Genomic DNA, 22,233 nt, shown 5'->3' with positions numbered 1-22,233 from the left:
GAGAGCATGACTTGTGTTCTTACCCACTGAGCAAGTCTTCAGCCTGGACCACTCCCTCCTGTGCCTGTGGACTATGAAGCTATATTTGATCTTGGTGTGTATGTGGAGGTGAGAGGATAACTCTAGGGAGTTCTTTCTTCCATGTGGGTTCTAGGAGTAGGGGCCCATACACCTAATTTCTGGTGTCGGGCTGGATCACCTTAGCTCTCCCCACCCTCTCCCCAGGGTGTCCTTTCATCATGGTTCCTTAGACCTAGGAGCCATCGGTGGGTACTTGTTTTGCCTATGCACTTTTCTCCCACGCTAAGATTAAGTTCCATGCCAGGCAGTGGTGGTGCACGCCCGTAATCCCAGCATTCTGGGAGGCAGAGGCAGGTGGATTTCTCAGTTCAAGACCATCCTGGTCCACAGAGTGAGTTCCAGAACAGCCAGGGCTATACAGAGAAACCCTGTCTAGAAAAAATCAAATCCAAAAAAAAAAAAAAAAAAAACCAAACCAAAAAAACAAACAAACAAAAAAAAAAAGATTAAGTTCCACAAGAGGTGCCCCTCTGTAAGCCTCAGAAGTTGTCGAGAAAACAGGAGTGAAGTGACCTGCGCTGGATGTGGCAAGCGCCCCTGTGATCCCAGGTAATGGAGAAGGGCAAGAGCATCTCGAGTTGAAGGTCAGCTTGGACTTCATGAGACTGTCGCAGAAAGCCAACCAAAAGTCCAATGTGGCATGGTCCATCTTTGCCTTTTGAGACAGGGTTTCTCTATGTAACAGCCCTGGCTCTCCTGAAACTCACTTTGTAGACCAGGATGGCCTCAAACTCAAGAGATCCACCTGGTTCTGCCTCCTGAGTGCTGATTAAAGACGTGCCCCCCATCACTGCCAGGCTTTGGTCTACCCTTCCGGATTTCTTTTCGTAAGTGACAAAGCATGACTCAGAATTATAAGCTACTGGATAAAGACAAGTTTCAAATACAGGCTATACCAGAGGATAGGTCCTGTGTTTTAGGCTCCAGTACTCAAGTGCTGAACAGAGCTGCTAAATATGATTGCATGCAGGGACTGTGGGATAAGTCCTGAGAGAGGAAGTCAGTACAGCAGCAATCTTGGCAGTCAGAAGAGGCTCTTAGATCCCAAGCACAGAGAAGCTACTGCTTATACTAAGCCACCAAGAAGGCCATGTTCTTACTACAATAGGTGAAACGTGACAATGGTTCTGCCACTAGGAGCCACACAGCTTAGGGAGCTATGGTGCTCTGAGCCCTCATGTTGGTTTATTTGTATAATTTAAGAGTCAACCAGAAACATCAAAGAGGTTGAATATAACTGAGTAGTCAAGAACTGTTCTTACTCTAAAACTTACAATCATTTTTCTTTCCCTTTGAACACCAGTAGCCTGTGAGACTGCATCCCTGTTTCTTATATATAAGGAGATATAAATAACTTTCACCTAAACATTTTGGTTTCAATCCTTGGACATTGGCATATACTGTTACTCATCTTTGTAATATTCCAGCGCCTATTTTATGTAGTCGCCGTTCACAGGCTAGGGTAAGCATGCAAGCTGCTGCATATGTAAGCTCAGCACCCTGGAGGCATAGGTAGGAAGAAAGCTCAAGCTCCTGTCCAAGGCCAGCCTGGGCTACAGTTTGCTCTCATTAGGTTTTGGCAACTTAACGTAGAATCACCTGGGAAGCGGACCCTCCACTGAGACAATGCCTGCATCATACAGCCTATAGAGAAATCTGCAGGGCATCTTCTTGATGGACTGTTGTGTGAGGACCACTGTGGGTCAGGCCACCCTGAAGAGGGTTCTGGTTTGCACATTCTAACAGGTTGAGCGAGCACTGAGAATAAGCCAGTAAGCAGTGATCTCCATGGTCTCTGTCCTTACTCCCCTCCATGATAGACTGTGAGCGATAAGGTGGCAAAACCAAAACCCCTTTCCTCCCCAATTCCCTTTGGTCATAGCCTTTGTCACAGCAATAAAGTAGCCAACTACAAATCTCAAAAATGGGTGGAAAGAGTCGCAGGGAGGATGGACATGAAAGATGCACCGAGGCAGAATGAGAGCAAGCGGGAAGGAGAGGAAGGCAGAATGAGAGCAAGCAGGAAGGAGAGGAAGGCAGAATGAGAGCAAGCAGGAAGGAGAGGAAGGCGGAATGAGAGCAAGCGGGAGGGAGAGGAAGACAGAATGAGAGCAAGCGGGAAGGAGAGGAAGGCAGAATGAGAGCAAGCGGGAGGGAGAGGAAGACAGAATGAGAGCAAGGCGGAATGAGGAAGCACCAGAATTGGATTCCTGTTTGTCAAGACAGCCCATGGTTTTCAAGACTGTGAGCATAGAGTCAGTCATTTCAAGCTCATTTTTGATGACTGTGGCCTTATAAAATATCCTGATGATGTTATCTGGTAGTAAATCAGACAAGATGCATTTACAAAATAAGTATATTAAAGATTAAAAATTCAAAAGCAAATTTACGGATACTACTGAAATAATTATGTTGTGGTTTATTTATAATTGAGAGCAAAGTAACAGTGAGCAGAATTTCAAAAGCTGAGAAGAGGCAACGTTAACAGGACTATAAACACTGGGGAGGGGGGCGGAGGCTCGGAAAAGCCAGACAAAACCAAAACCAACCAAACAAAAAACCAGGACCAAATACAGGGCCTTTATTTCTTTTAGATCAAAGATTTTCAATAAGATCATATAAAGATGAAGAATCAAGTTTTGCAACCTAAAAATATTTACTTCTTAAAACTATATTAATACTTTAGTAAACTATACAAAAAAAGATAAGGAGACAAACATGTACATTTATAGAACTGTGTATCAGTCAGGCCAGATCCTGCAGAGGGAATTCCCAGCATGACCTCATTCATCTGTGAGGACACAGAGCAGTCCTTGTTTGGACACACACCATCTTCTCCCGCCTGAGCCGCTCGCTCCTCACCTCCTGATGGCTTCCTTCTACTGGTGTATGTCTAGTTGTCTGCTTCTCAGAGCAGACATTTACCTAAAAGAGGTTAACACAATTAGCTCCTACTTATTAAATCCTCTCTCTCTCTCTCTCTCTCTCTCTCTCTCTCTCACACACACACACACACACACACACACACACACACACACACACACACACACACACACGTACGTGTACATACATCAGCATGAAATTCCTGAGGGGTAGAAACAGTGAAGAGAGCTGGTCATTAAGCCCAGGAGGTCCAAGGAAGTAAAACAAATCTTTCTTCAACTGATATTTTAATAATAAAGTCAATAAACCTCCAAGAATTAAGATATATTTTTCTAAATAATAAAATATACAACTTCTAAAGAGCCGGCTCAGCAGTTAAGAGCACTTCCTACTCTTGCAGAGGACAAGAGCTGAATTATTCTAAGCACCCATCTATGGCAGCTCACAGCTGTGCGCAACTACAGTTCCAGTAGGATTTGGTTTTCTGGCCTTCATTGCCACCCATACCTACAAGCAGATAGATACACACACACACATATATATATACATATGTAAAGGATTTGGTTTTCTGGCCTTCATTGCCACCCATACCTACAAGCAGATAGATACACACACACACACACACACATATATATATACATATGTAAAGGTAACATCTTAAAATGCCACCTGCAGGAGACCCAGCACCCTCTTCTGGTCTCTTCCCTCCCTATCCCCTACCCCCCCCCCCAACATACACAGTACACTTTAGTCCATGTTAACAAAACATTCACACACATAAAAACAAACAAACAAAAAGAGCCAGTCGGCAGTGGTGGAGGACACTTTTAATCCCAGTACACAGGAGGCATGAACAGGCAAAGTTCAAGGCCATCCTGGTTCAGGGATAAAAAGAAAAATCGTCTCGAAAAGTCCCTCACCAAAACTATGACTTCTGTTTTTCTAGACAAAATGTTCCTAAGGAGGCAAAATCCTTTCAGATTTTAACTTACCTTCCTCATCCGCCAGCCATTGGAGGAGGGCTGGGGCCACGAAGGTGATTGATCCGACCCATTCGTCGCGGCGGGTTTCCTGGCGGCCTAACAGAAGAGGAGGTGAGCACTGACTGTTTAGTAAACCCAGCTTCCGTCGGTTCTCTCTTTATTGAGAGTGTCTTACTATGTAGTCTTACGCAGCCTGAATTTTCTATATAGACCAGACCTTGAACTGACCTCTGTCTGCCTCTGCATCCTAAGAGCTGGTTTTAAAGGTGCACCACCATCCCTGGCCAATTGGTTCCTTTTATTAAGCACTCAACTCCCCCTTTTCAATAAACACAGGAAAATGAGCATGGGAGCCCACAACGGTTATCTCAGCCCTTAGGAGGCCAAGGAAAAAGATTACAGAGGTTTAAGGTCAGCCTAGGATTTGTAGCCAGGACCAGGCCTATAGCACTACAAAGCAAACCCTATCTCAACAAACAAACCAAGGCACATGCCCTAAGAGTCTTAAAATAGCAACTACCACACAGGTTAGCAAGTGGGAAAAAAAAAAGGAAGCACATGGAGGAGGTTAAGCACACAGGAGAGCCTAGAGAGGCGAGCTGAGTGGAGAGAGAAGCCACTGATCAAGAGGGGCAGCCTGGACCAAGAGGGGCGGCCTGGACCAAGAGGGGCGGCCTGGACCAAGAGGGGTGGCCTGGACCAAGAGGGGTGGCCTGGACCAAGAGGGTAAAGGGCAGAGCAAAGGGGCCAAGTAACCCAAGTGGCTGATTATATAATATTCAGGTTATGGGAGGTTTGCCAGCACACCCTGTAACAGGTATGGGACTGAAGGCTGCAGGGAGAACCTGGTGGCCAGCATCTGCTTTGACACTCTAATGAGCACCTCAGTCAGCATCTGTCTCAGGTTTGAGGCCTAACAGTTGGTGAGATGGAACCTCCACTGAGAAGCTGCCTCCATCGTCAGAGCCTACAGGGCACGCGTGAGGTGCACTTTGGCCGCTGGTTGCTAACAGCCCACTGTGGATGGCACCATTCCTGACCAAGTGAGGCCAGACTGCAGACTGAAAGGAGCCGAGCAAGCCAGGCAAGCAGGTCAAAGCCATCTGCTCTCCACGGTCTCTGCTTCAGTACCTGCTTTGACTCCCCTGGGTGATGGACTGTAACAAAACTTTCCCTGCCCAAGTAGCTTGTGATCAGAGCTGCATCACAACAGCAGAGAAGTAAACTCTAAGTGAGGAATCAAAAATTCAAACACTCAAGATCGGACACACAGCGTGGGAACTGCAGCTCCTCCTCCACTTAAGTAAACCTGAGCTCAGCGCAGTGCCGCTTCTCATCTGAGCTGGTCGCTGGCAGCCAAGTCCACACTGCGCTGTGAAGTCTCTAGATTTGAATGCTGCCCGTTAGTTTTCAGCCTTTAATTTAGCTTTCCCATGGTACATATTAAAATTAAAATGTAAAAATTGTATAGTTCTGCTAGTTTGACTGTTTATCAGAAGAAGCAACTTGACTTTTAATTTATAGCAACTTGTTAATTTTGTGAAATGAGATTTTTCATTTCTACAGGTCTAACTCTATCTAAAACAACAAGATGAAGACACAAAGGAGACAGACACATCAGTAGGAAAGGCTCTCCATACCCTCCTCTTCCATCATCGTATCTGGAATCAGAGGAGCTCCCGTAGCCTCTTCTTTTCTTCACATCTTGCTGAAGCAGAGTTTTGAAACTGAAACAAGAGGCAGAAAACAACAGAGGTCTCACTTCTGCCACCATCACCAAGCATCTTCCATGGCTCTCATTATCTCCACAGGAGGGTGACTAGCCCAACGCATTAGCTTAAGCCTGCACTTCCTGATGCCAGCTGGACAAATTTAGCATATGCATGTGTCTAAATCAGGGCGTGACGCGCTCTATACCAAAGCCACCTGGCCCTGTACTTCTCTTCCGCTAGTGACTCCTGTAAGACAGGATGAAACCAGAGTCCCTGTCAGTTTCATTCTCCCTCTGAGGTTTCAACATAACCCATTTTTACAGTATCATACAGTCATCACCTCCAACCCCCACTGACTTATTCTGTTTTTAACAGTGTCTTACATTCACCATGCCTGCAGTTCCTCTGCCTATAGCCTACATGACATCACCTTGCGGAGGGAATAGACGAGGGTATTATATCCAGAGGCACAGAGCTTCCCGGAATGTCAGAAAATGCAATTTTCTTTATTTTCCCCCAAAGACAAGGTTTTACTGTGTGTGATGCCCCTGCTGGCCTTGAATCTGCCTGCCTGAGTTCTGAGCGCTGGGATTGACAGTGCACACCACCCTCCTTAGCCCACTCTTCTAACTTCCAAGATAGAAGGGTAACTAAGGCCAGACAGGAAACAATATGGATTAGGTAAAATCTGTAAAAGTAACTAAATTTTGCACTGGTAACTTTGAAGTCAGGCAGGGCCTTGTCCCTCCTTGGGTAACTTCCTCTAGTGTCCACTTTCCACAGTGACACTCATCTCACATCCCTTGTAATATGAAGACTGATGATACACTGAATATACTAAATTATACTGAATATGAAAACTGATATTACCAATAAACTTATCTTAGGGTTACGATTGCTGCGATGAAACACCAGGGCCCAAAGCAAGCTGGTGAGGAAACTGTTTATTTGACTTACAGTTCCACAATCACAGTCCATCACTGAAGGAAGTCAGGACAAGAACTCAAATAGGGAGGGACCCTGGAGGCAGGAGCTGAGGCCGATGGAGGGGTAACGCTTACTGGCTTTCTCCCCACGGCTTGCTCAGCTTGCTTTCTTATAGAACCCAGGGGTGTCCCCATACACAATGGACTGGGCCCTCCCCATCAATCACTAAGAAAATATCCTACAAGCCTGTTGCTATATTTTTCCAACCCAATTACCCAGTAAACGAAATCTCAACTCAATCAGTAACAATACAAGCTATAAGTCTAGATTGGGCAGATCTCCCACTACACTATTCCCATCTATATTATCCTATATAACTTGTGGTTCCTCCAGGTCATGAGAGTCTCTCCAGCCACTCCTTCCATCCCCTGTAGCTCCTCCCCCTTCCCTTGTCAATCTTTTTCTCCTCCCCCAAATCCTCAGCCCCTCCTCCTTCCTCTAGCCAGATCTTGGCTCAAGCCATTATTTGAAAAGTTAAGGTGGGGAGAAGGTTCACAAGGCAACTCCTCCTAGGAGGAGTCTATGGCCCCTCCCAGGAATGGAATTAGCATCAAAATACAAGCCCAGGGCTATCCACAACACAGGCCAGCTTCTAACCTGATCTTAGGGAGGCATTTTCTCAATTGAGGTTCCCTATTTTTTAGTAACGCTAACTTGTGTCAAGTTGACATAAAACTAGTCAGCCCAACTCTCAATGAAAGGAGGGAGTATCCTTCCATATCTACTAATGACTTTCCAAACACGAGACAAAACACAAGACAAGTCAAATATTTACTCAATTCAGGGTAAGCAATACCTGCTAGTAACTGCCTGCTAATTTAGGTGACACAGCATATAAAGACCAAACACCATCACCTCTCACTTAATAAAGAACTGCTTGAAATGGCTGAGAAGTCTTACTTTTTTTTTTTCTGTTATTGACTTCTAACCCTTCATTAACAGTTCAGAACCAGTAATGGTGGCACATTCTTATAATTTCAACACTTAGGAGGCTAAGGCAGGGTGATTACAATGAATTCTAGGCCAGCTTCGACTCTCTGTAACACTAAACCAGCTATATAAGGCTATATAGCAACACTTGGTCTCAAAAGCCAAAGCCCACAAAGTATTTTGACACAAGAATGGATGGGTTGGCTAGAAGCCGACATGGCTACCATAAAAGTTCAGGCACAGCCAAGCTCACTAATTCAACACCATATTTATAATCATAAAAAAATACTTAATTTACCCTTGTAAAGCTATTTAAATAATTGCATCTGGAAGGTGCTTCAGCCTCTATGCGTGGCGGGCGGACCATGGTTGATACAGAGACTCACAGCTGGTCAAAGTGTAGGGTAAGGGTCTACTGAATGCTCAGCCATCAGCGGACACACACACACACACACACACACACACACACTCCCTCCCCAAAGCTCAGGAACAGCAAGGAAAAGGCAGGGAAAAGACTGGAGGAGCCAGGAGCCAGGGAGAACTGGGACAAACCCGTCTCCTGGACAGGCAGCACTCATGAATTCTTCCAAGCTAGGGGTGCCTGGACACGATCAAGCCAGTAAACCACAGAGCCTGAATGTAGAGGGGCCACACAAGCCCCACTCCTAACTAAGAGCTTGCTGCTGGGAGGGAGCGCCAGTTTTCTTCAGGGGCGTGGTCCCTGGTAGGGAGACAAGGCTCTGCGGGACAATCCCACGCCCATAAGGCCATCAGTAATTCCACTTTAGTGGGCCATAAAAATGAGAAGCCAGGATATGCAGTTAGGAGGGGTATGGGGACAGCGGGAGGGGTAGGGGGGGATGAGTATGATCAAACTACGTAGTACACATGTCTGAAATTCTCAAAGATAACCAACACAGTATCACGTGGTCCCATCAGCTTAAGTAGAAATGCAATTAACGAAATGCTTTTATACTTACAAAAAAACTACGAATTCTGCTATTCCCCAGAAGAAATCTGTTATGAAAGACAGTCTCCACGGGGACTGATTCCGGCTGTCCAACACTTGACCTATAGAATTAAAAAAAAAAAAAATCGAGTAAGTGCCACAAGTCCACAACCTGGCACTGCTTTTCATCAGCGAAGCGACAACCGGTAAGCTCAGGTTTTGACTTATTCACTATTTGAAACCAGTCAACATTAGAAGTCCACTGTGAGTGAAGTCAAACTCTGGGATCTAGAGCTCATTCCTTTATTAAATGCCTACTTTCAGTATGTAATTCTCGTAGGTGAACTCATTCTAGGCATCTCTTTCCATCTTTTTCCTAGTAAAATGCACACAAAACATTTTAGTGGCAAGATAGATACAGCGCGGCAGAACATTTATCATTTCTGAGTGCATAGTTGTATGAGCTAGTGACCTAAATCACAAATAATAAAATCTGCAAACCCTCAAAACTTAAGATGAAATGCTGCTGCTTCCTTTAAGGCCTATCACACCACCTATCCCAAAGCTTTGTAATCAGGAGGTGAAATTCTGAAAAGCCAAGAAATTCAAAGTGCACTCAGTCAAAAGACTTCTCCTAATTGCCTTACTCTCTGGAGATACTGTGATGAATCAAATACAACCACAACTATTTCCAGGGACCCGAGACAGACTTGTAGAAATACACCAAGGATTTTCACCTAAGTCACACGAGTGGGCAGATGCTTCTGGCACTGATATGACCTCATGCTGTATTTCTTTTTCAGTAATTGGAGACTTGCTTCCCAAGTTCTTTCAAATTGGGTAAAACCTTGGGCTTTGGACCAGGGTTTCTCTGGATGTCCTGGAACTCACTCCGTAGACTAGGCTGGCTTTGAACTCAGAGATCCGCCTGCCTCTGCCTTTTAAGTGCTGGGATTAAAGGCATGCGCCACCACTGCCGACACTCTTAGGGGAGAAAAATCTTTCACAGCCTTTGTATTGTCTGGCGTGGTGGTGCTTGCCTTTAATTTAATCCCAGTACGCTTAAGTTAGAGGCAGGGGGATCTCTGGGCGTTAGTGGCCAGCTTAATGTACACAGTGAGCCACTGGGCAGACAAAACTAAAAAGTGAGGCTCTACCTCCATTTTTTTCATATTCTTGCTAGTTCTGCATCATCACCATCATTATTGTACACATTATAGAGGCAGCATAGTAGGTGATACCGGAGCCTACCTAAGTTTAATTTAACCTAAGCTAATACTGCCTTTGTGATCCTGAGTGAGCTAGTCAATCTATCTTCGTCTCAGTCTGCATCCGAAAGACAGGGAGAGAAAAACACCATCCGAATAGAGCAGTTACAAAGATGAAAGAGATGCTAGGCAAAGAACGCTGTCATTGTGGCCCAAACAAAAGCATTTTGTACACCGGGTTAGCATCTCTGTCATTGCCGGGGAAGGATACCCGCGCCCGGGATCCCACTATCGCAAATCCACCATCGGAAATTCGCTGGACCAGGAGGCTTCAGGGGCAGGCGTTTACCACCCGGGCCACCCAGCGGCATCCAGGGACCTTCTGGGATGCGCCTCGGGTCCCAGCGCCTCCGCTTCCCACTCCTTCCGGCCACTGGTGTGGGGGAAGCCGCCCTAAACTCCGGACCCGGCGAGCGAGGAGAGGACAGAAGCGGCCCAGGGTAAGGCGGTCACTCGGCCTAGGGTAAGGCGCTCACTCACCATTCGAGATGTAAACCATCTTCCCTCCGGTTGCCTGCTTCCTAGCGACAGAGAAGAGGGACCCGCAGATGTTGCCGTACCAAGCCTCCCGCCCCGCCCTTGACGTCACAGGCCACTAATAGACCGAAGACAGGCTGGAGGTGGGCAGAGCCCATTGGCTGCTGGGAGACAGCTCGGGACTGCATGTCCCGCCCAGTCACGCAAGTAACTTCCGCTGGCGTGGAGGCTGTGTGCGGCAGGAGACCGGAAATGACGTTTAAGAGTGACAGTGTTTGAAGGGGCTTTTTTTTTTTTTTCTTTCTAACTTGTTTCCGTTTTGACTGAGAGTCTTTGGGGGCCACAGCACTACCGACCGGAAGTCGCTTTCTAGTTGGTAGATAACGCGCAGGTTTCGGGTGTGAGGTGGCTCGAAGAGCTCTTTGATGGCGGTACATTCCTCTACTTTCCAGATGTGTTTCTGTCTTATGGAGTGGAAGGGAGAGAGAGAGAGAGAGACGCCTTGAGGTGATGGCTGGGACATGAAGAATTTAATCATCAGATTTTGGTGAACTCACTGATAAGTCCGTTTGGACCATATTCACTTTAAACCAGTATTTCTGCTCTGAGTTTATTCGTTTTGCTTTTTGGAAACAGGACTCACTCTATATTCCTGGCTCGGAGCTCACATTGTAGACAAGGCTGGCCCTAAGGTCAAAAGATCTGCCAGCCTCTGCACCTGCCTCCCCAGCGCTGGGATTAAAGACAGGCCTCACCACACCCAGTTGGTTTTGGTTTTTGTCTTTTGTTTTGTTTGTGTTTGTTTTTGAGAAGGGAATCTGTGTGTATCCTAGGCTGCCCTGGAACTCACTTTGTAGACCAGGCCTTTAATACCGGTACTCACGAGGCACAGGCTTTATGAGTTCAAGAAGTGGATTTTTTGTTGTTGTTGTTTTCGAGATGGTTTCTCAGTGTAACCCTAGCTGCCCTGTAACTAGCTCTGCAGAGCAGGCTGGTCTTGAACTCAGAGATCTACTTAACCAAGTGCTGGGACTAAAGGCCTAACCAACCCCAGCTAAGTGGCATTTTTAATAGCTCTAGAGATGCAACTAGGAGAAATAAATTAATTTCAGAATGACAGTTTTCTCTGCTTGTCAGCATTGTAGAAGAGACATATGCATTAGAAGGCAGGTCTTGGGCATTCGGTAAATTTGAAGAAAATTCCTTGCTGCCCCTGTTTTTCCTTCATGGTATTGGTATGGGGGGACGGGGAGGGAGGAATGAGTGTGTGGAGTGGGTACAGAAAGAGGGAGAGTTGGGTGTTTTCCACCGTATTTTTTGAGATGCTGTCCTCGTTGAACACGGAACTGGCCAACTGGCTGGACTGGCTAGGGAGCTCTGGCCATCAGCCCATCTCATCCTCCAGAACTGGGTCTGGAGTGTGTACCACCACTGCTGGCTTTTATGTGACTGCTGGGGAATCTAAATTCAGGCCCTCATGTCTATGTAGCAGTCACTTTACCCACGAAGCTCTCCTCCCAACCTGGGTCCATGATTTTTCTCAAGGGCCTTTCTAGGCCTGAGCTAAACCACGATAATGTCTCTCACGTTCTGTGCTCTCATTTCCTTCTGACTGAAATCCCTGATTATACTTTTGTCAGACTTAAGCAGTTTTCTAAACTGCCACAAGAATGATTTATTTTAAAAAAAATGTTTGTTTTTGCTTAAAACCTTTTAGACACTAAAATGTAGTGATCTGCTGTGCTTCTACAAACTAGGTCCTTTTCAGTATCCACTGATGTACCGTGACCTGTTCACTTGATGGCCCCTTTAGCTTCCTACTGCGCATTCCCACCCAGACCACACTCTGACAATAATTCTTTTAGAGCTTTGTGAGTACCCTAAGTCTTTTCATTTCCCCGAATGTGCACATAGCTTTTCTTCCTGTAACACTTTAACTGACTCATTACCAGTTCCCCATCCTTTGCCCTTTAGCTGTCAGCCTTAGTGTTGTCCTTTCGGAGCATCTCTCCTTGGTCCCTCAGCTCTGGTAATTCTGTTCCCAGTCCATATCACAATAGGGAACTACTAACCTGATTATTTAGTGTTGTCACTCTTCCTTAATGAGCTACTAAGGGATCAGCAACCTCATCTGCCTTGTACCCTGGTACAAGGTGTGGTGGCGCGTACTTGTAATTGGAGCATTCTGGAAGGCTTAGGCTGGAGTCCTGTGAGCTGAGGCCAGTCTGAGTTACACAGCAAGTTCCAGGCCAGCAGGTGTTACACAGTGAGATCGTGTCTCAACAACAGCACCAGTGGCCAACTAAAGGAGCAAACCCTGGATCTCAGGACCAGCTCCTTCTTCGTTCCTCTGTTTACATTTTATTCCTGAATCATTTTTTGTTTGTTTGTTTGATTTGGTTTTTTCGAGACAGGGTTCCTCTGTGTAGCCCTGGCTGTCCTGGAACTCAGAAATCTGCCTGCCTCTGCCTCCCAGAGTGCTGGGATTACAGGCGTGCGCCACCACCACCCGGCATTATTCCTGAAACTTAATGCAGTGATATCCCCCAATATATACAAAGAACTCAAGAAGTTAGACCCCAGGGAACCAAATAACCCTATTAATGGTTTAATAACCCTATTAAAAAATGGGGTACAGATCTAAACAAAGAATTTTCACCTGAAGAAATTCAGATGGCTGAGAGGCACCTTAAGAAATGCTCAACATCATTAGTCATTAGGGAAATGCAAATCAAAACAACCCTGAGATTTCACCTCACACCAGTCAGAATGGCTAAGGTTAAAAACTCAGGAGACAGCAGGTGTTGGCGAGGATGTGGAGAAAGCGGAACACTCCTCCACTGCTGGTGGGGTTGCAAGATGGTACAACCACTTTGGAAATCAGTCTGGCCGTTCCTCAGAAATCTGGGCATGACACTTCCGGAGGACCCTGCTATATCTCTCCTGGGCATATACCCAGAGGATTCCCCGGCATGCAATAAGGACACATGCTCCACTATGTTCATAGCAGCCTTATTTATAATAGCCAGAAGCTGGAAAGAACCCAGATGTCCCTCAGTGGAGGAACGGATACAGAAAATGTGGTATATTTACACAATGGAATACTACTCAGCAATTAAAAACAATGAATTCATGAAATTTTTAGGCAAAGGGTTGGAACTGGAAAATATCATCCTAAGTGAGGTAACCCAATCACAAAAGAATACACATGGAATGCAATCACTGATAAGTGGATATTAATTAGTTCAGAAGCTCTGAATACCCAAGACATAAGCAGCATATCAAATGACTCCCATGAAGAAGTAAGGAGAGGGCCCTGGTCCTGGAAAGGCCTGATCCAGCATTGTAGGGGAGTACTAGGACAGAGAAAAAGGAGGGAGGTGATTGGAGAATGGGTGGAGAGAAGGCTTATGGGACATATGGGGAGGGAGGAACCACTGGGAAAGGGGAAAACATTGGGAATGTAAACAAAGAATTTAGAAAATAATAATAAAAAAATTTTAAAATGCAGTGATATCCCAACAAACTATCCCTAGACTCCCTGCGTTCCAGCTCATGTTACTTCCGGGTGTCAGTTCAATCCAGCCTCTGCAGTTTCTTGCTCCTTAGCCTTCCTTGCCACCCCCTGGCCCATAACGCCCTGGTCGGTCGGCTGTGGGAGGTTTCTTTGATGATACCACTTAAGTTATTCTCTCTGACTTCTAGTTCCTCAATAGGCCCTTTGTTTTCCCGCATTCTTGCTCATGTGCACAGTTTCTCCTGAGGAGAATGTTCCCCACCTGTTAAAACTTTAATCCAGGGCTGGAGAGATGGCTCAGGGTTCAAAACATGGCTCTTCTTGGGTTCAGTTCCTGTAAGTTTTTCCTCAACTTGCAAAGCCTTTCACAATTTCTCACTTACATTTGATGGGAATATGTCTTGTTTTAAAGAACTGATTAAATTTAATTGTGTGTGTGTGTGTGTGTGTACATGCGTGTGTGCTTGGCCTGTATATATATGTCTGTGCATCGCATAGTTGATGTTCATGGGGGCCAGGGAGAGCATTAGGTCCCCTGGAACTGGAGTTTCAAATGTTTGTGAGCTGCTGCATGGGTGAACTCTGGCCATCTGAAAGAGCAATGTGAGACTACCTGAAAACCAGAAAATAAATAACCCAAGTACTTCATTAAAAGTACTTTGATATGATTATTAGAGAAATTTAAATTACTTATGTGGCTCACATTTAGTATATTGCTGCTAGACATGATTGGTGTACTATAAGAAAATTATTGGACTAGCACAGAAAAGGTGAAATAGAATAAGGTAAGAAGACCAATTTTTAGATATTGATCTATTGATTATTTGGCGATTTACTTAAAGCACTGCTTATACTGCCTATTTGCCAACCATGACTTCACTTTTTTCCTGAAACAGAATGGCCTGGAGAGTTAGCTGAAACAACTCTTCCTCACAACATGCTCAGTGCCACGTATACTTCTGTAAAACTTTGCTTGCCAGTTCACCCTACCTTGTGGTTTTAGAGTATAAAATGAGAACACAAACTAGACTCAGAATGGCCCCTGTCTTAGTTAGGGTTCCACTGCTGTGAACAGACACCATGACCAAGGCAAGTCTTATAAATGACGTTTAATTGGGGCTGGCTTACAGGCCCAGAAGTTTAGTCCATTGTCATCAAGGCAGAAGCATGGCAGCTTCCAGACAGGCATGGTGCAGGAGGAGCTGAGGGTTCTACATCTTCATCTGAAGGAAGCCAGGAAAAGATTGGGCATCCTCAGGCATCTAGGAGGAAAATCTACAAGCTCACCCACACATTTCCTCTAACAAAGCCACTCCCTGGGATGAGCAGATGCAAACCATTACATCCCACTCCCTGGCCCCCAAGGTTTGTTCAAACATGAGTCTATGGGGGCCATACCTACACATAGTGTAATGTAAAATACATGTAGTCCAACTTCAAAAGTCCCCATAGTCTATAGCAATCTTAACAGTGTCAAAAGTTCAAAGTTCAAGGGTTCTTCTAAGATTCATCCAATCACTTAACTAGAATCCCCAAAGCAAGACAGAAAACCTTCTGGGCAAACTCCAAACTCTGCATCTCCGTGTCTGATGGCAAAGCAGTCTTTAGATCTTCAATTCCTTTCTCATCTTTGTTGACTGTAACAAATGTCTTTCCCCTGGGCGTGTTCCACCCCCTGTTAGCAGCTTTTCTTGGCAGGCATCCTGTGGCTCTGGCATCTTTAACATCTTGGGGTCACTGAGTCAACTCAGCTTCACAGTTTCTTGTTTCAGTGTCTGGGATCCACACATGACTTTCTTTGCTCCTCCAAAGGGCTGGTGTCACTTCTCCAGCTCTGCCCACTGCATCACTCTAAATTCAGGCTGATCCACTCCACTGCCCCTGCTGTTTTTGGTGGTCATCCCATGGTACTGGCATCTCCAATATGCTTGGATCTTCCTCTGCAACTGGGCTTAGCCTCTCAGAGGCTCTCTTTATGGTGCCAAGCCTCTCAACTACAACGGAGGGTACACTTTTACCATTGGCCTTCCATGGCCTCTCACAGTGCCAAGCCTCAGCTGTTCTTCATGATGCCTTCATGCCTTCAAAACCAGTACCACCTAGGTGACTCTTACACATTACCAAGTACAGCTGCAGCATGAGCATGAGGTACAACCTTGGCTATCTCTGGAACACAGCTTCTTTGTGTTTGCAGTAAACACTTCCCAGTAGATTTCACTGCAGTGATGCTGGTCTCTTCTTAATCACCACTAATTTCTTAGCTCCAGCTAACCAGCATCAATTGTCACAGCAGTCCCTTCTATTTTTCACTCTAAAGCCAGAGCCACATGGCCTCCCCTTATTCTGTTTTCCAACTCCCTCTCTGCCTAAGCTTGGCTGTCCTGTAACTTGCTCTGTAGATTGACCTTGAACTCAGAAAACTGCATGCCTGTTTCCTAAACACTGGGATTAAAGGTGTGGTCCACCAAGCCTGGATTTAAGTTTTTCTTCACCCAGAACTTGCTCTAGGCTGGCCTTGAATTTAGAGATTTGCTTGTCTTTGCCTCCCGGGATTAAAGGCTTATACTACCTCGCCTGGACCAAAATTTGGGTGGGTGGGATCTTGCTCCAAGGCATATGCATACCATTTCAGCCCCCTTTCAGGAACTACCCTTGAGCCTGTCCACTGGTTACATCTCCACTCTTTTACTCTCACTGGGATCAGAGTGCTTATTCTATAAAGATTCCCACATCAAGGGCACTTAGTAAATATTTCTTGAATGGATGAATGAGTGCATTTATTCAATGCATATTTATTGATTCAATTATCACCAAACTAGTCATGTTTGTGTAACACTTCCCTGTGCCAGACAGTGTTCTGGATGTTTTTCATGTATTCATTTATTTAAATCTCAATGCTAATATCTTAGGGTTTAATTGCTGTGAAGAGACACCATGACCATAACAAGTCTTTTAAAACAGTACATTTAATTGGGGCTGGCTTATAGTTTCAGAGGCTTAGTTTATTATGACAGGAAGCATGACGATGTCCAGGCAAACATGGTGCTGGAGGAGCTAAGAGTTGTGCATCTTGATCCAAAGGCAACAAAAGGAGACTGGGTGTCACACCGAACAGCTTGAGCATAGGGGACCTCAAAGCCAGCCCCCATGGTGACACACTGTCATACCTACTACATCAGGGCCACAGCTTCTAATAGGGCCATTCTCTGTGCCCAACATTCAAACACATGAGTCTATAGGGGACCATACCTATTAAACTACAACAGCTAATAAGTAGGTTCTCCTATTATTCTTACTTTACAGATAAGCAAACATCCTAAAGAACTCATGCAGCATGCCCAGGGCTTCTTAGGACAAATTCTCCATGTCCTGTAGTTTGTGCCCTTGACTCTCCACACAAATGGAGGTATTGCTCTACGATATAGTCAACCATAGTACTCTTGATATAGGAAGGTATATCTTCTCCAGAAACTATTTGATTGTATCTCAGTTTTCTCAGAGTTGCAGAACAGCAGTTTAGTTTTTCTCTTCTAGACACCCTGGAAAAATCCTTTTGAGTGTGTCTTATGTGGATTACCTCCTTATCTGTACAGCAATCCCTTGGCCAGGGAGGTCACTCAGAATGTAGCTAGAGCAGGCAAGTTCACTACCCAGCACCCATGTCAGGTGGCTCATACTCACCCATAACAACAGCTCCAAGAGATCTGATGCCCTGTTCTGACCTTTGTGTTACCCCCAGCACCACAGCATTCACATACGCAAAAAAAAAAAAAAAAAAAAAAAAAAAAAAAAAAAAAGATAATCTTAAATATCTAGTCTTAACTTTTTGTTTCTGTGGTGGTTAGTATGGAGAGTCAATTTGATGGGGTTTAGAATCACCATGGCAACAAATCTCTCGCATTATTAAATTAGGTTCAGTTCGTCAAGTGGGAACGCACTAAATGCGGGCAGTGCCGTTCCATGGGCTGGAGTCCCAGACTGGATAAAAGCAGAAAGCAAGCTGAACAAGGTATTCATCTGCTTCTTGACTGCAGATGCAACAAATGCAGGCCCAGCAGCCTAAACCTGTGGTGGGCCCCCTCACTCAGATAGACGGGGCCCTGGAGATGTCAAACAGGGCCCTCCTTTAGCTTTTGTTAAACAGTGAGGTAAATAATTCATACAAGTTTGGTTACTAAAAGAGAAATAACCACTCCAGTGGTTTATATCCATCTAGCTATCCCAGTAACCAATGCAAACTGTAATAGTGATAAGTGGAACGCACTGGTCTCAAATTTCACAGTAAGACCACCAGAGTATTGATTGCCTCTCAGGAGCACTAACTAACCATTAATATTTTTTGTTGTTTTGTTTTCAGAAATGTGTTCTGTAGTCTCCAAATACTTTCTAAGTCAAGTGTGATGGCTTGAACATGTAACCCCAGCTAAACTGAATCCTTGTTTCGTTTCGCCTGGGACACACAGGCGGAAGAAGTGCCATGAGTCGTAGGCCAACGTGGGACGCAGTGCGAGACCCTGGGTTGGTTTGTTTTTTAAATTTTATATTTGTAATTCTGGTCTATAAGAAACAACAGAAATATACATTTCATTAGCATGTTTATGGATCTCAATATGGCATCAATGTTTAATAAATTAGGATATAGATTATTTGGGGTCCATTGGACACCATGGTATCCCTGAAATACAGGATTCCAAGGTTTGACTCTGTGGCTTAGTGACACTGGCATAGCACTGCTTAAAAAGTTTACCTGATAGTCTGTACCTGACAGGCAAACTCTGGGTTCTCATAGTTTGTCAGAGCTATTTCTTTCTTTCTTTTTTATATTTTATTTGGTGGTAGTAGTGGTGGTGGTGGTGTGTGTGTGTGTGTGTGTGTCTACATGTGTCTACACATGCCACTAGACGCATATGGATCAGGATACATGTGTTTTTAAATCACCCACAAGGAAACTTTCGTTTCCTATTCATAACTCTCTTCTATCATGTGGATACAGGGAATCCAATTCAGGAAAAAGGCTTGATGTCTAAGGACCCTGTCCTTGGGGCTGTCTTGCTCCTTCACACTATTTTGAGATGGCGTCCTCCTGTATAACTTCAGGCTAGCCTCTGGCGCACAGTCTTACCACCTTTAACTCCAAGCACTGGGAAAATGTGTGTGCCATGATTCCACATCAACTGATTCTTTTGTTTAGAGGTGGAGTATAACCAATGTTTGCTACTTTGTGGGTTTTTCTTTTTACTATCATTTATCCCTTCTTGTTTCACACCCTATAACTAGATAGGAGAGAAAGAAGAATGAATAGAGGGAGGAGAGAGAGAGAGCGAGAGCAAAAGAGAGAGAAAGAGAGAAAGAGAGAGAGAGAGAGAGAGAGAGAGAGAGAGAGAGAGAGAGAGAGAGAGAGGAGAGATCTCCCCGAATCTAATTTCTTTCTTCTTTGCTTATAGCTGGTCGTTGTGACTTTGTGGGTTCTTTTCCCCACCCTTTATCTCCCCCCAACCCCTGTTTCAACTCAATCACTAGACAGGAGAGAAAGGAGGATAGAGGGGAGAGAGATCCTTGAATCTAATTTCTTCTTGTTTCTTCTTTGCACTATTTACTACAAACAAACTGAAACCAACCCCTCTGAATGTCCACCAACCACCAACCCTGCGTTTGGGGTCCTAGCATTTACATATCCTTTGAAAAATTCCCAGCATTCCAAAGGTCACACAATTGCAGAAACTATCTGCAGCTGGCAAAACCACGTCTCTGCTAGAGCACGAGGCAAATCATAGTCAACTGCTGCGGACAGTCCGAAGCAACCCCATATCCTACACCTGGGATTAAAATGAAAACCTATTCTTATAATATTTCTGTGTTTTTTAAAAGAAACTACAATTTCAGAATTCTCACAACAGTGGTGTCACACTTTATAGCCCAGGCTTGCCCTCCTTCGCCTTCGTAGTGCTCCAGCTACTATTGTATGTCACCAAGCCTGGAGTTTCTTCATCTGAACTGTGGCCCAGCAAGACCGCAGTCAGCTATTAACATTTAATTTTAAAAACATCTTTGTCATGTTGTTCGGATCCTGTTAGTTGTCCTCAGAAGGAGAGTTAGTACATATTACTTAATCCTCTTTGACACAAGTGGAAGATGTTACATATATTTCCCAAACCAACATGTTAGATTAGGTCTTAGGTCATCAGACAGTGCTTGATTTGATGTTTAAAATTGTGTTGTTTATGGGTAAGCTTCCCAGAACTACTATAGTCTTCCTAGTGTAGTCAAAACACGTCATTCCTTATACATAGAAAAGAGAGTTATGAATAGGAAGCTAAAGCGTGGGTGATTTAAAAATACATGTATCCTGCAGTAAAGGTTCTACTTTTAATCTGTTAATGACTAACAGATGAATAGGACCTTATTTCCATCGACACGCTGTCCTTTTACTGATAGGGTCAGTGATAATGACTTAGGCTTTAGTTAGCTCTTAGGGACAGTTTTGTTCTTCATGACCCATAGATAGGTGTGCATGGAAATGATGGCTAGCTGGGCTTACCAGGACACAATTGCTGCATTTCTGTGACTCAGGGAGATAGAAAGATTGTTGCTGGAATGTTATTTCCTTGCTTGTTGTCTATCACAGTTTGGTTGCTATTACCTGTTAAATGTGAAGAAGTCCCTGACACTATTACTGATGCCATGTTGTGCTTGCAGACAGGAGTCTAGCATGGCTATCATCTGAGAGGCCCTGTCAGCAGCTGACTGAGACAGATGCAGATACATACAGCTTACCATTGGACTGAGGTTTGGACCCCTGTGGAAGAGTTAGAGGAAGAATTGAAGGAACTGAAGGGGATGTCAACCCCATAGGAAGGCCAACTGTATCAAGTAACCTGGTCCCCTGGGTGCTCCCAGAGACTAAGCCACCAGCCAAAGACTGTACATGGGCTGGTCCCCCCCACCCCGGCATATATGTAGCAGAGGACTGCCTTGTCTGGCCTCAGTGGGAGAGGATGGGCCTAAACTTGTAGAGACTTGATACCCTAGGGAAGGGGGATAAGGGAGTGGGGTGAGGTGGGGTTGGGTGGGTGGAGGAGCACCTCCTCAGAGGGAAAGGAGAGGGAGGATGGGGTGAATAACTCTTGGAGGGGGGGACCAGAAGGAGGGCAACATTTGGAATGTAAATAAATAAAATAATTTTTTAAAAAAAAGATGTGAAGAATGCTTTCTCTGCCAGGATACAGTATGCCCTCAAAACTGCGAGTCCCAGCTAACTTCTCACCCCTTCTGTTGGATATTTTCTTATAGCATCAGAATTAGTAACTTTTACCCAAGGTCAAAGATGGGTCTCAACTTCAGAAAACCATCCTTCACAATTATGAGTAATTCTTTTTTTTTTTTTCTGTAGAATTTTCTGTTGGTTTTAACGGGAAACAAGAAACCAAAATTGAAACGGGAATCTGGCAACTGAAGAAGTGTTGCTTGATATTTTTTCATTTTTCTTGAATGTATGTAGGTACTTCTTAGTGGCACCCATCTTTCGTGTTCAGACTGAGATACTTCACAAGTACCCCATGGCCATATGTGCTGAACAGTAGAGAAACAAATGATGTGCTAGGAGCCTCCTTGCGTCCTGACCTGTGTGGTCTCTTCCAGTCCTCTGCCATATTGCCCTGTCTGCAGGGGAGGGGCAGGTGCAGGACATGCAGAGGAGTCTGGCGTGCCGGACATGGGGCAGTGCTCAGGCTCCTGTGTTGGGGGGTGGGGCGTGGCAGCACAGACAGTTCACACTGAGATTTCGTAGGCTGAGTAGGAACTCAGCAATGGATCTGGGGTTGTTTCTCATGGGAAACCACCCAGAACATGCCTCTTGTCCTTCTAACCAGGCCACAGTTCTTAGAAATGTAAAATTCCAAAGAAGCCACACTGCTTTACATGGTTCACTATAATGTTCAAATCTTTAACTCAGCATTTTCAAGTTTAGAATTCAGTTTAAAGAAACAATGGGAAATGTTCAGAGAGATTTGTGTGCAAGGTTCTGTTTCTGTTTGAGACAATAAAAAAAGGAAACTGTAGCTCTTCACATAGTAGAGGATAAAATTCTGGAATACAATAGCATACTATAAATTAAAATAATGGAAAATCACTCACATTAAGTTAAAGATAATGGATACATACAATAGATGCAGTTCAGAATGTAAAAGCAGAAGTATGTTTGTATAGAAATCTATTCATAGTGTTACATAGAAGCTGCAAGTTTTCTTTGTGATTTTTTTTATATTTTGCAAATTTCCACAATAAACATGAATTCCTTTTTACAGTTAGAAATAAATACTAATGCATTTAGTTGAAAGTTATACTTGTTAGAAACTGAGAGTTCATCCTAATGGTGCGAACGCTTCTTTAAAATATTCCTATCCTGGCAACGGTGAGATGGCTGAGCTTACTGCCAAGCCTCCATGGT

At 44.6% G+C, this 22,233-nt stretch overlaps 1 protein-coding gene and 1 long non-coding RNA gene across 2 annotated transcripts; one reads left to right on the top strand and one right to left on the bottom strand.

The window, feature by feature from the left end:
• Positions 1 to 3,952: 3,952 nt before the first annotated feature.
• On the bottom strand, positions 3,953 to 10,395 carry Selenok (selenoprotein K). Its single transcript, XM_052189968.1, has 4 exons — positions 10,274 to 10,395; positions 8,557 to 8,647; positions 5,588 to 5,674; positions 3,953 to 4,043 (listed from the first exon to the last, which is right to left on the bottom strand). Exons 1-4 carry the CDS (start codon positions 10,290 to 10,292, stop codon positions 3,953 to 3,955), a joined length of 288 nt encoding a protein of 95 aa, XP_052045928.1. The 5' UTR covers positions 10,293 to 10,395.
• Positions 10,396 to 10,607: 212 nt separating this feature from the next.
• Positions 10,608 to 20,828, top strand: LOC127691031 (uncharacterized). Its single transcript, XR_007979208.1, has 3 exons — positions 10,608 to 10,777; positions 18,145 to 18,305; positions 20,484 to 20,828. It is a non-coding gene; the product is annotated as an uncharacterized LOC127691031 (long non-coding RNA).
• Positions 20,829 to 22,233: the final 1,405 nt, after the last annotated feature.

The sequence above is a fragment of the Apodemus sylvaticus genome, chromosome 8 (genome assembly GCF_947179515.1).
Source record: "Apodemus sylvaticus chromosome 8, mApoSyl1.1, whole genome shotgun sequence".
NCBI lineage: Eukaryota > Metazoa > Chordata > Mammalia > Rodentia > Muridae > Apodemus > Apodemus sylvaticus.
This window is presented reverse-complemented; position numbering and strand designations above follow the sequence as displayed.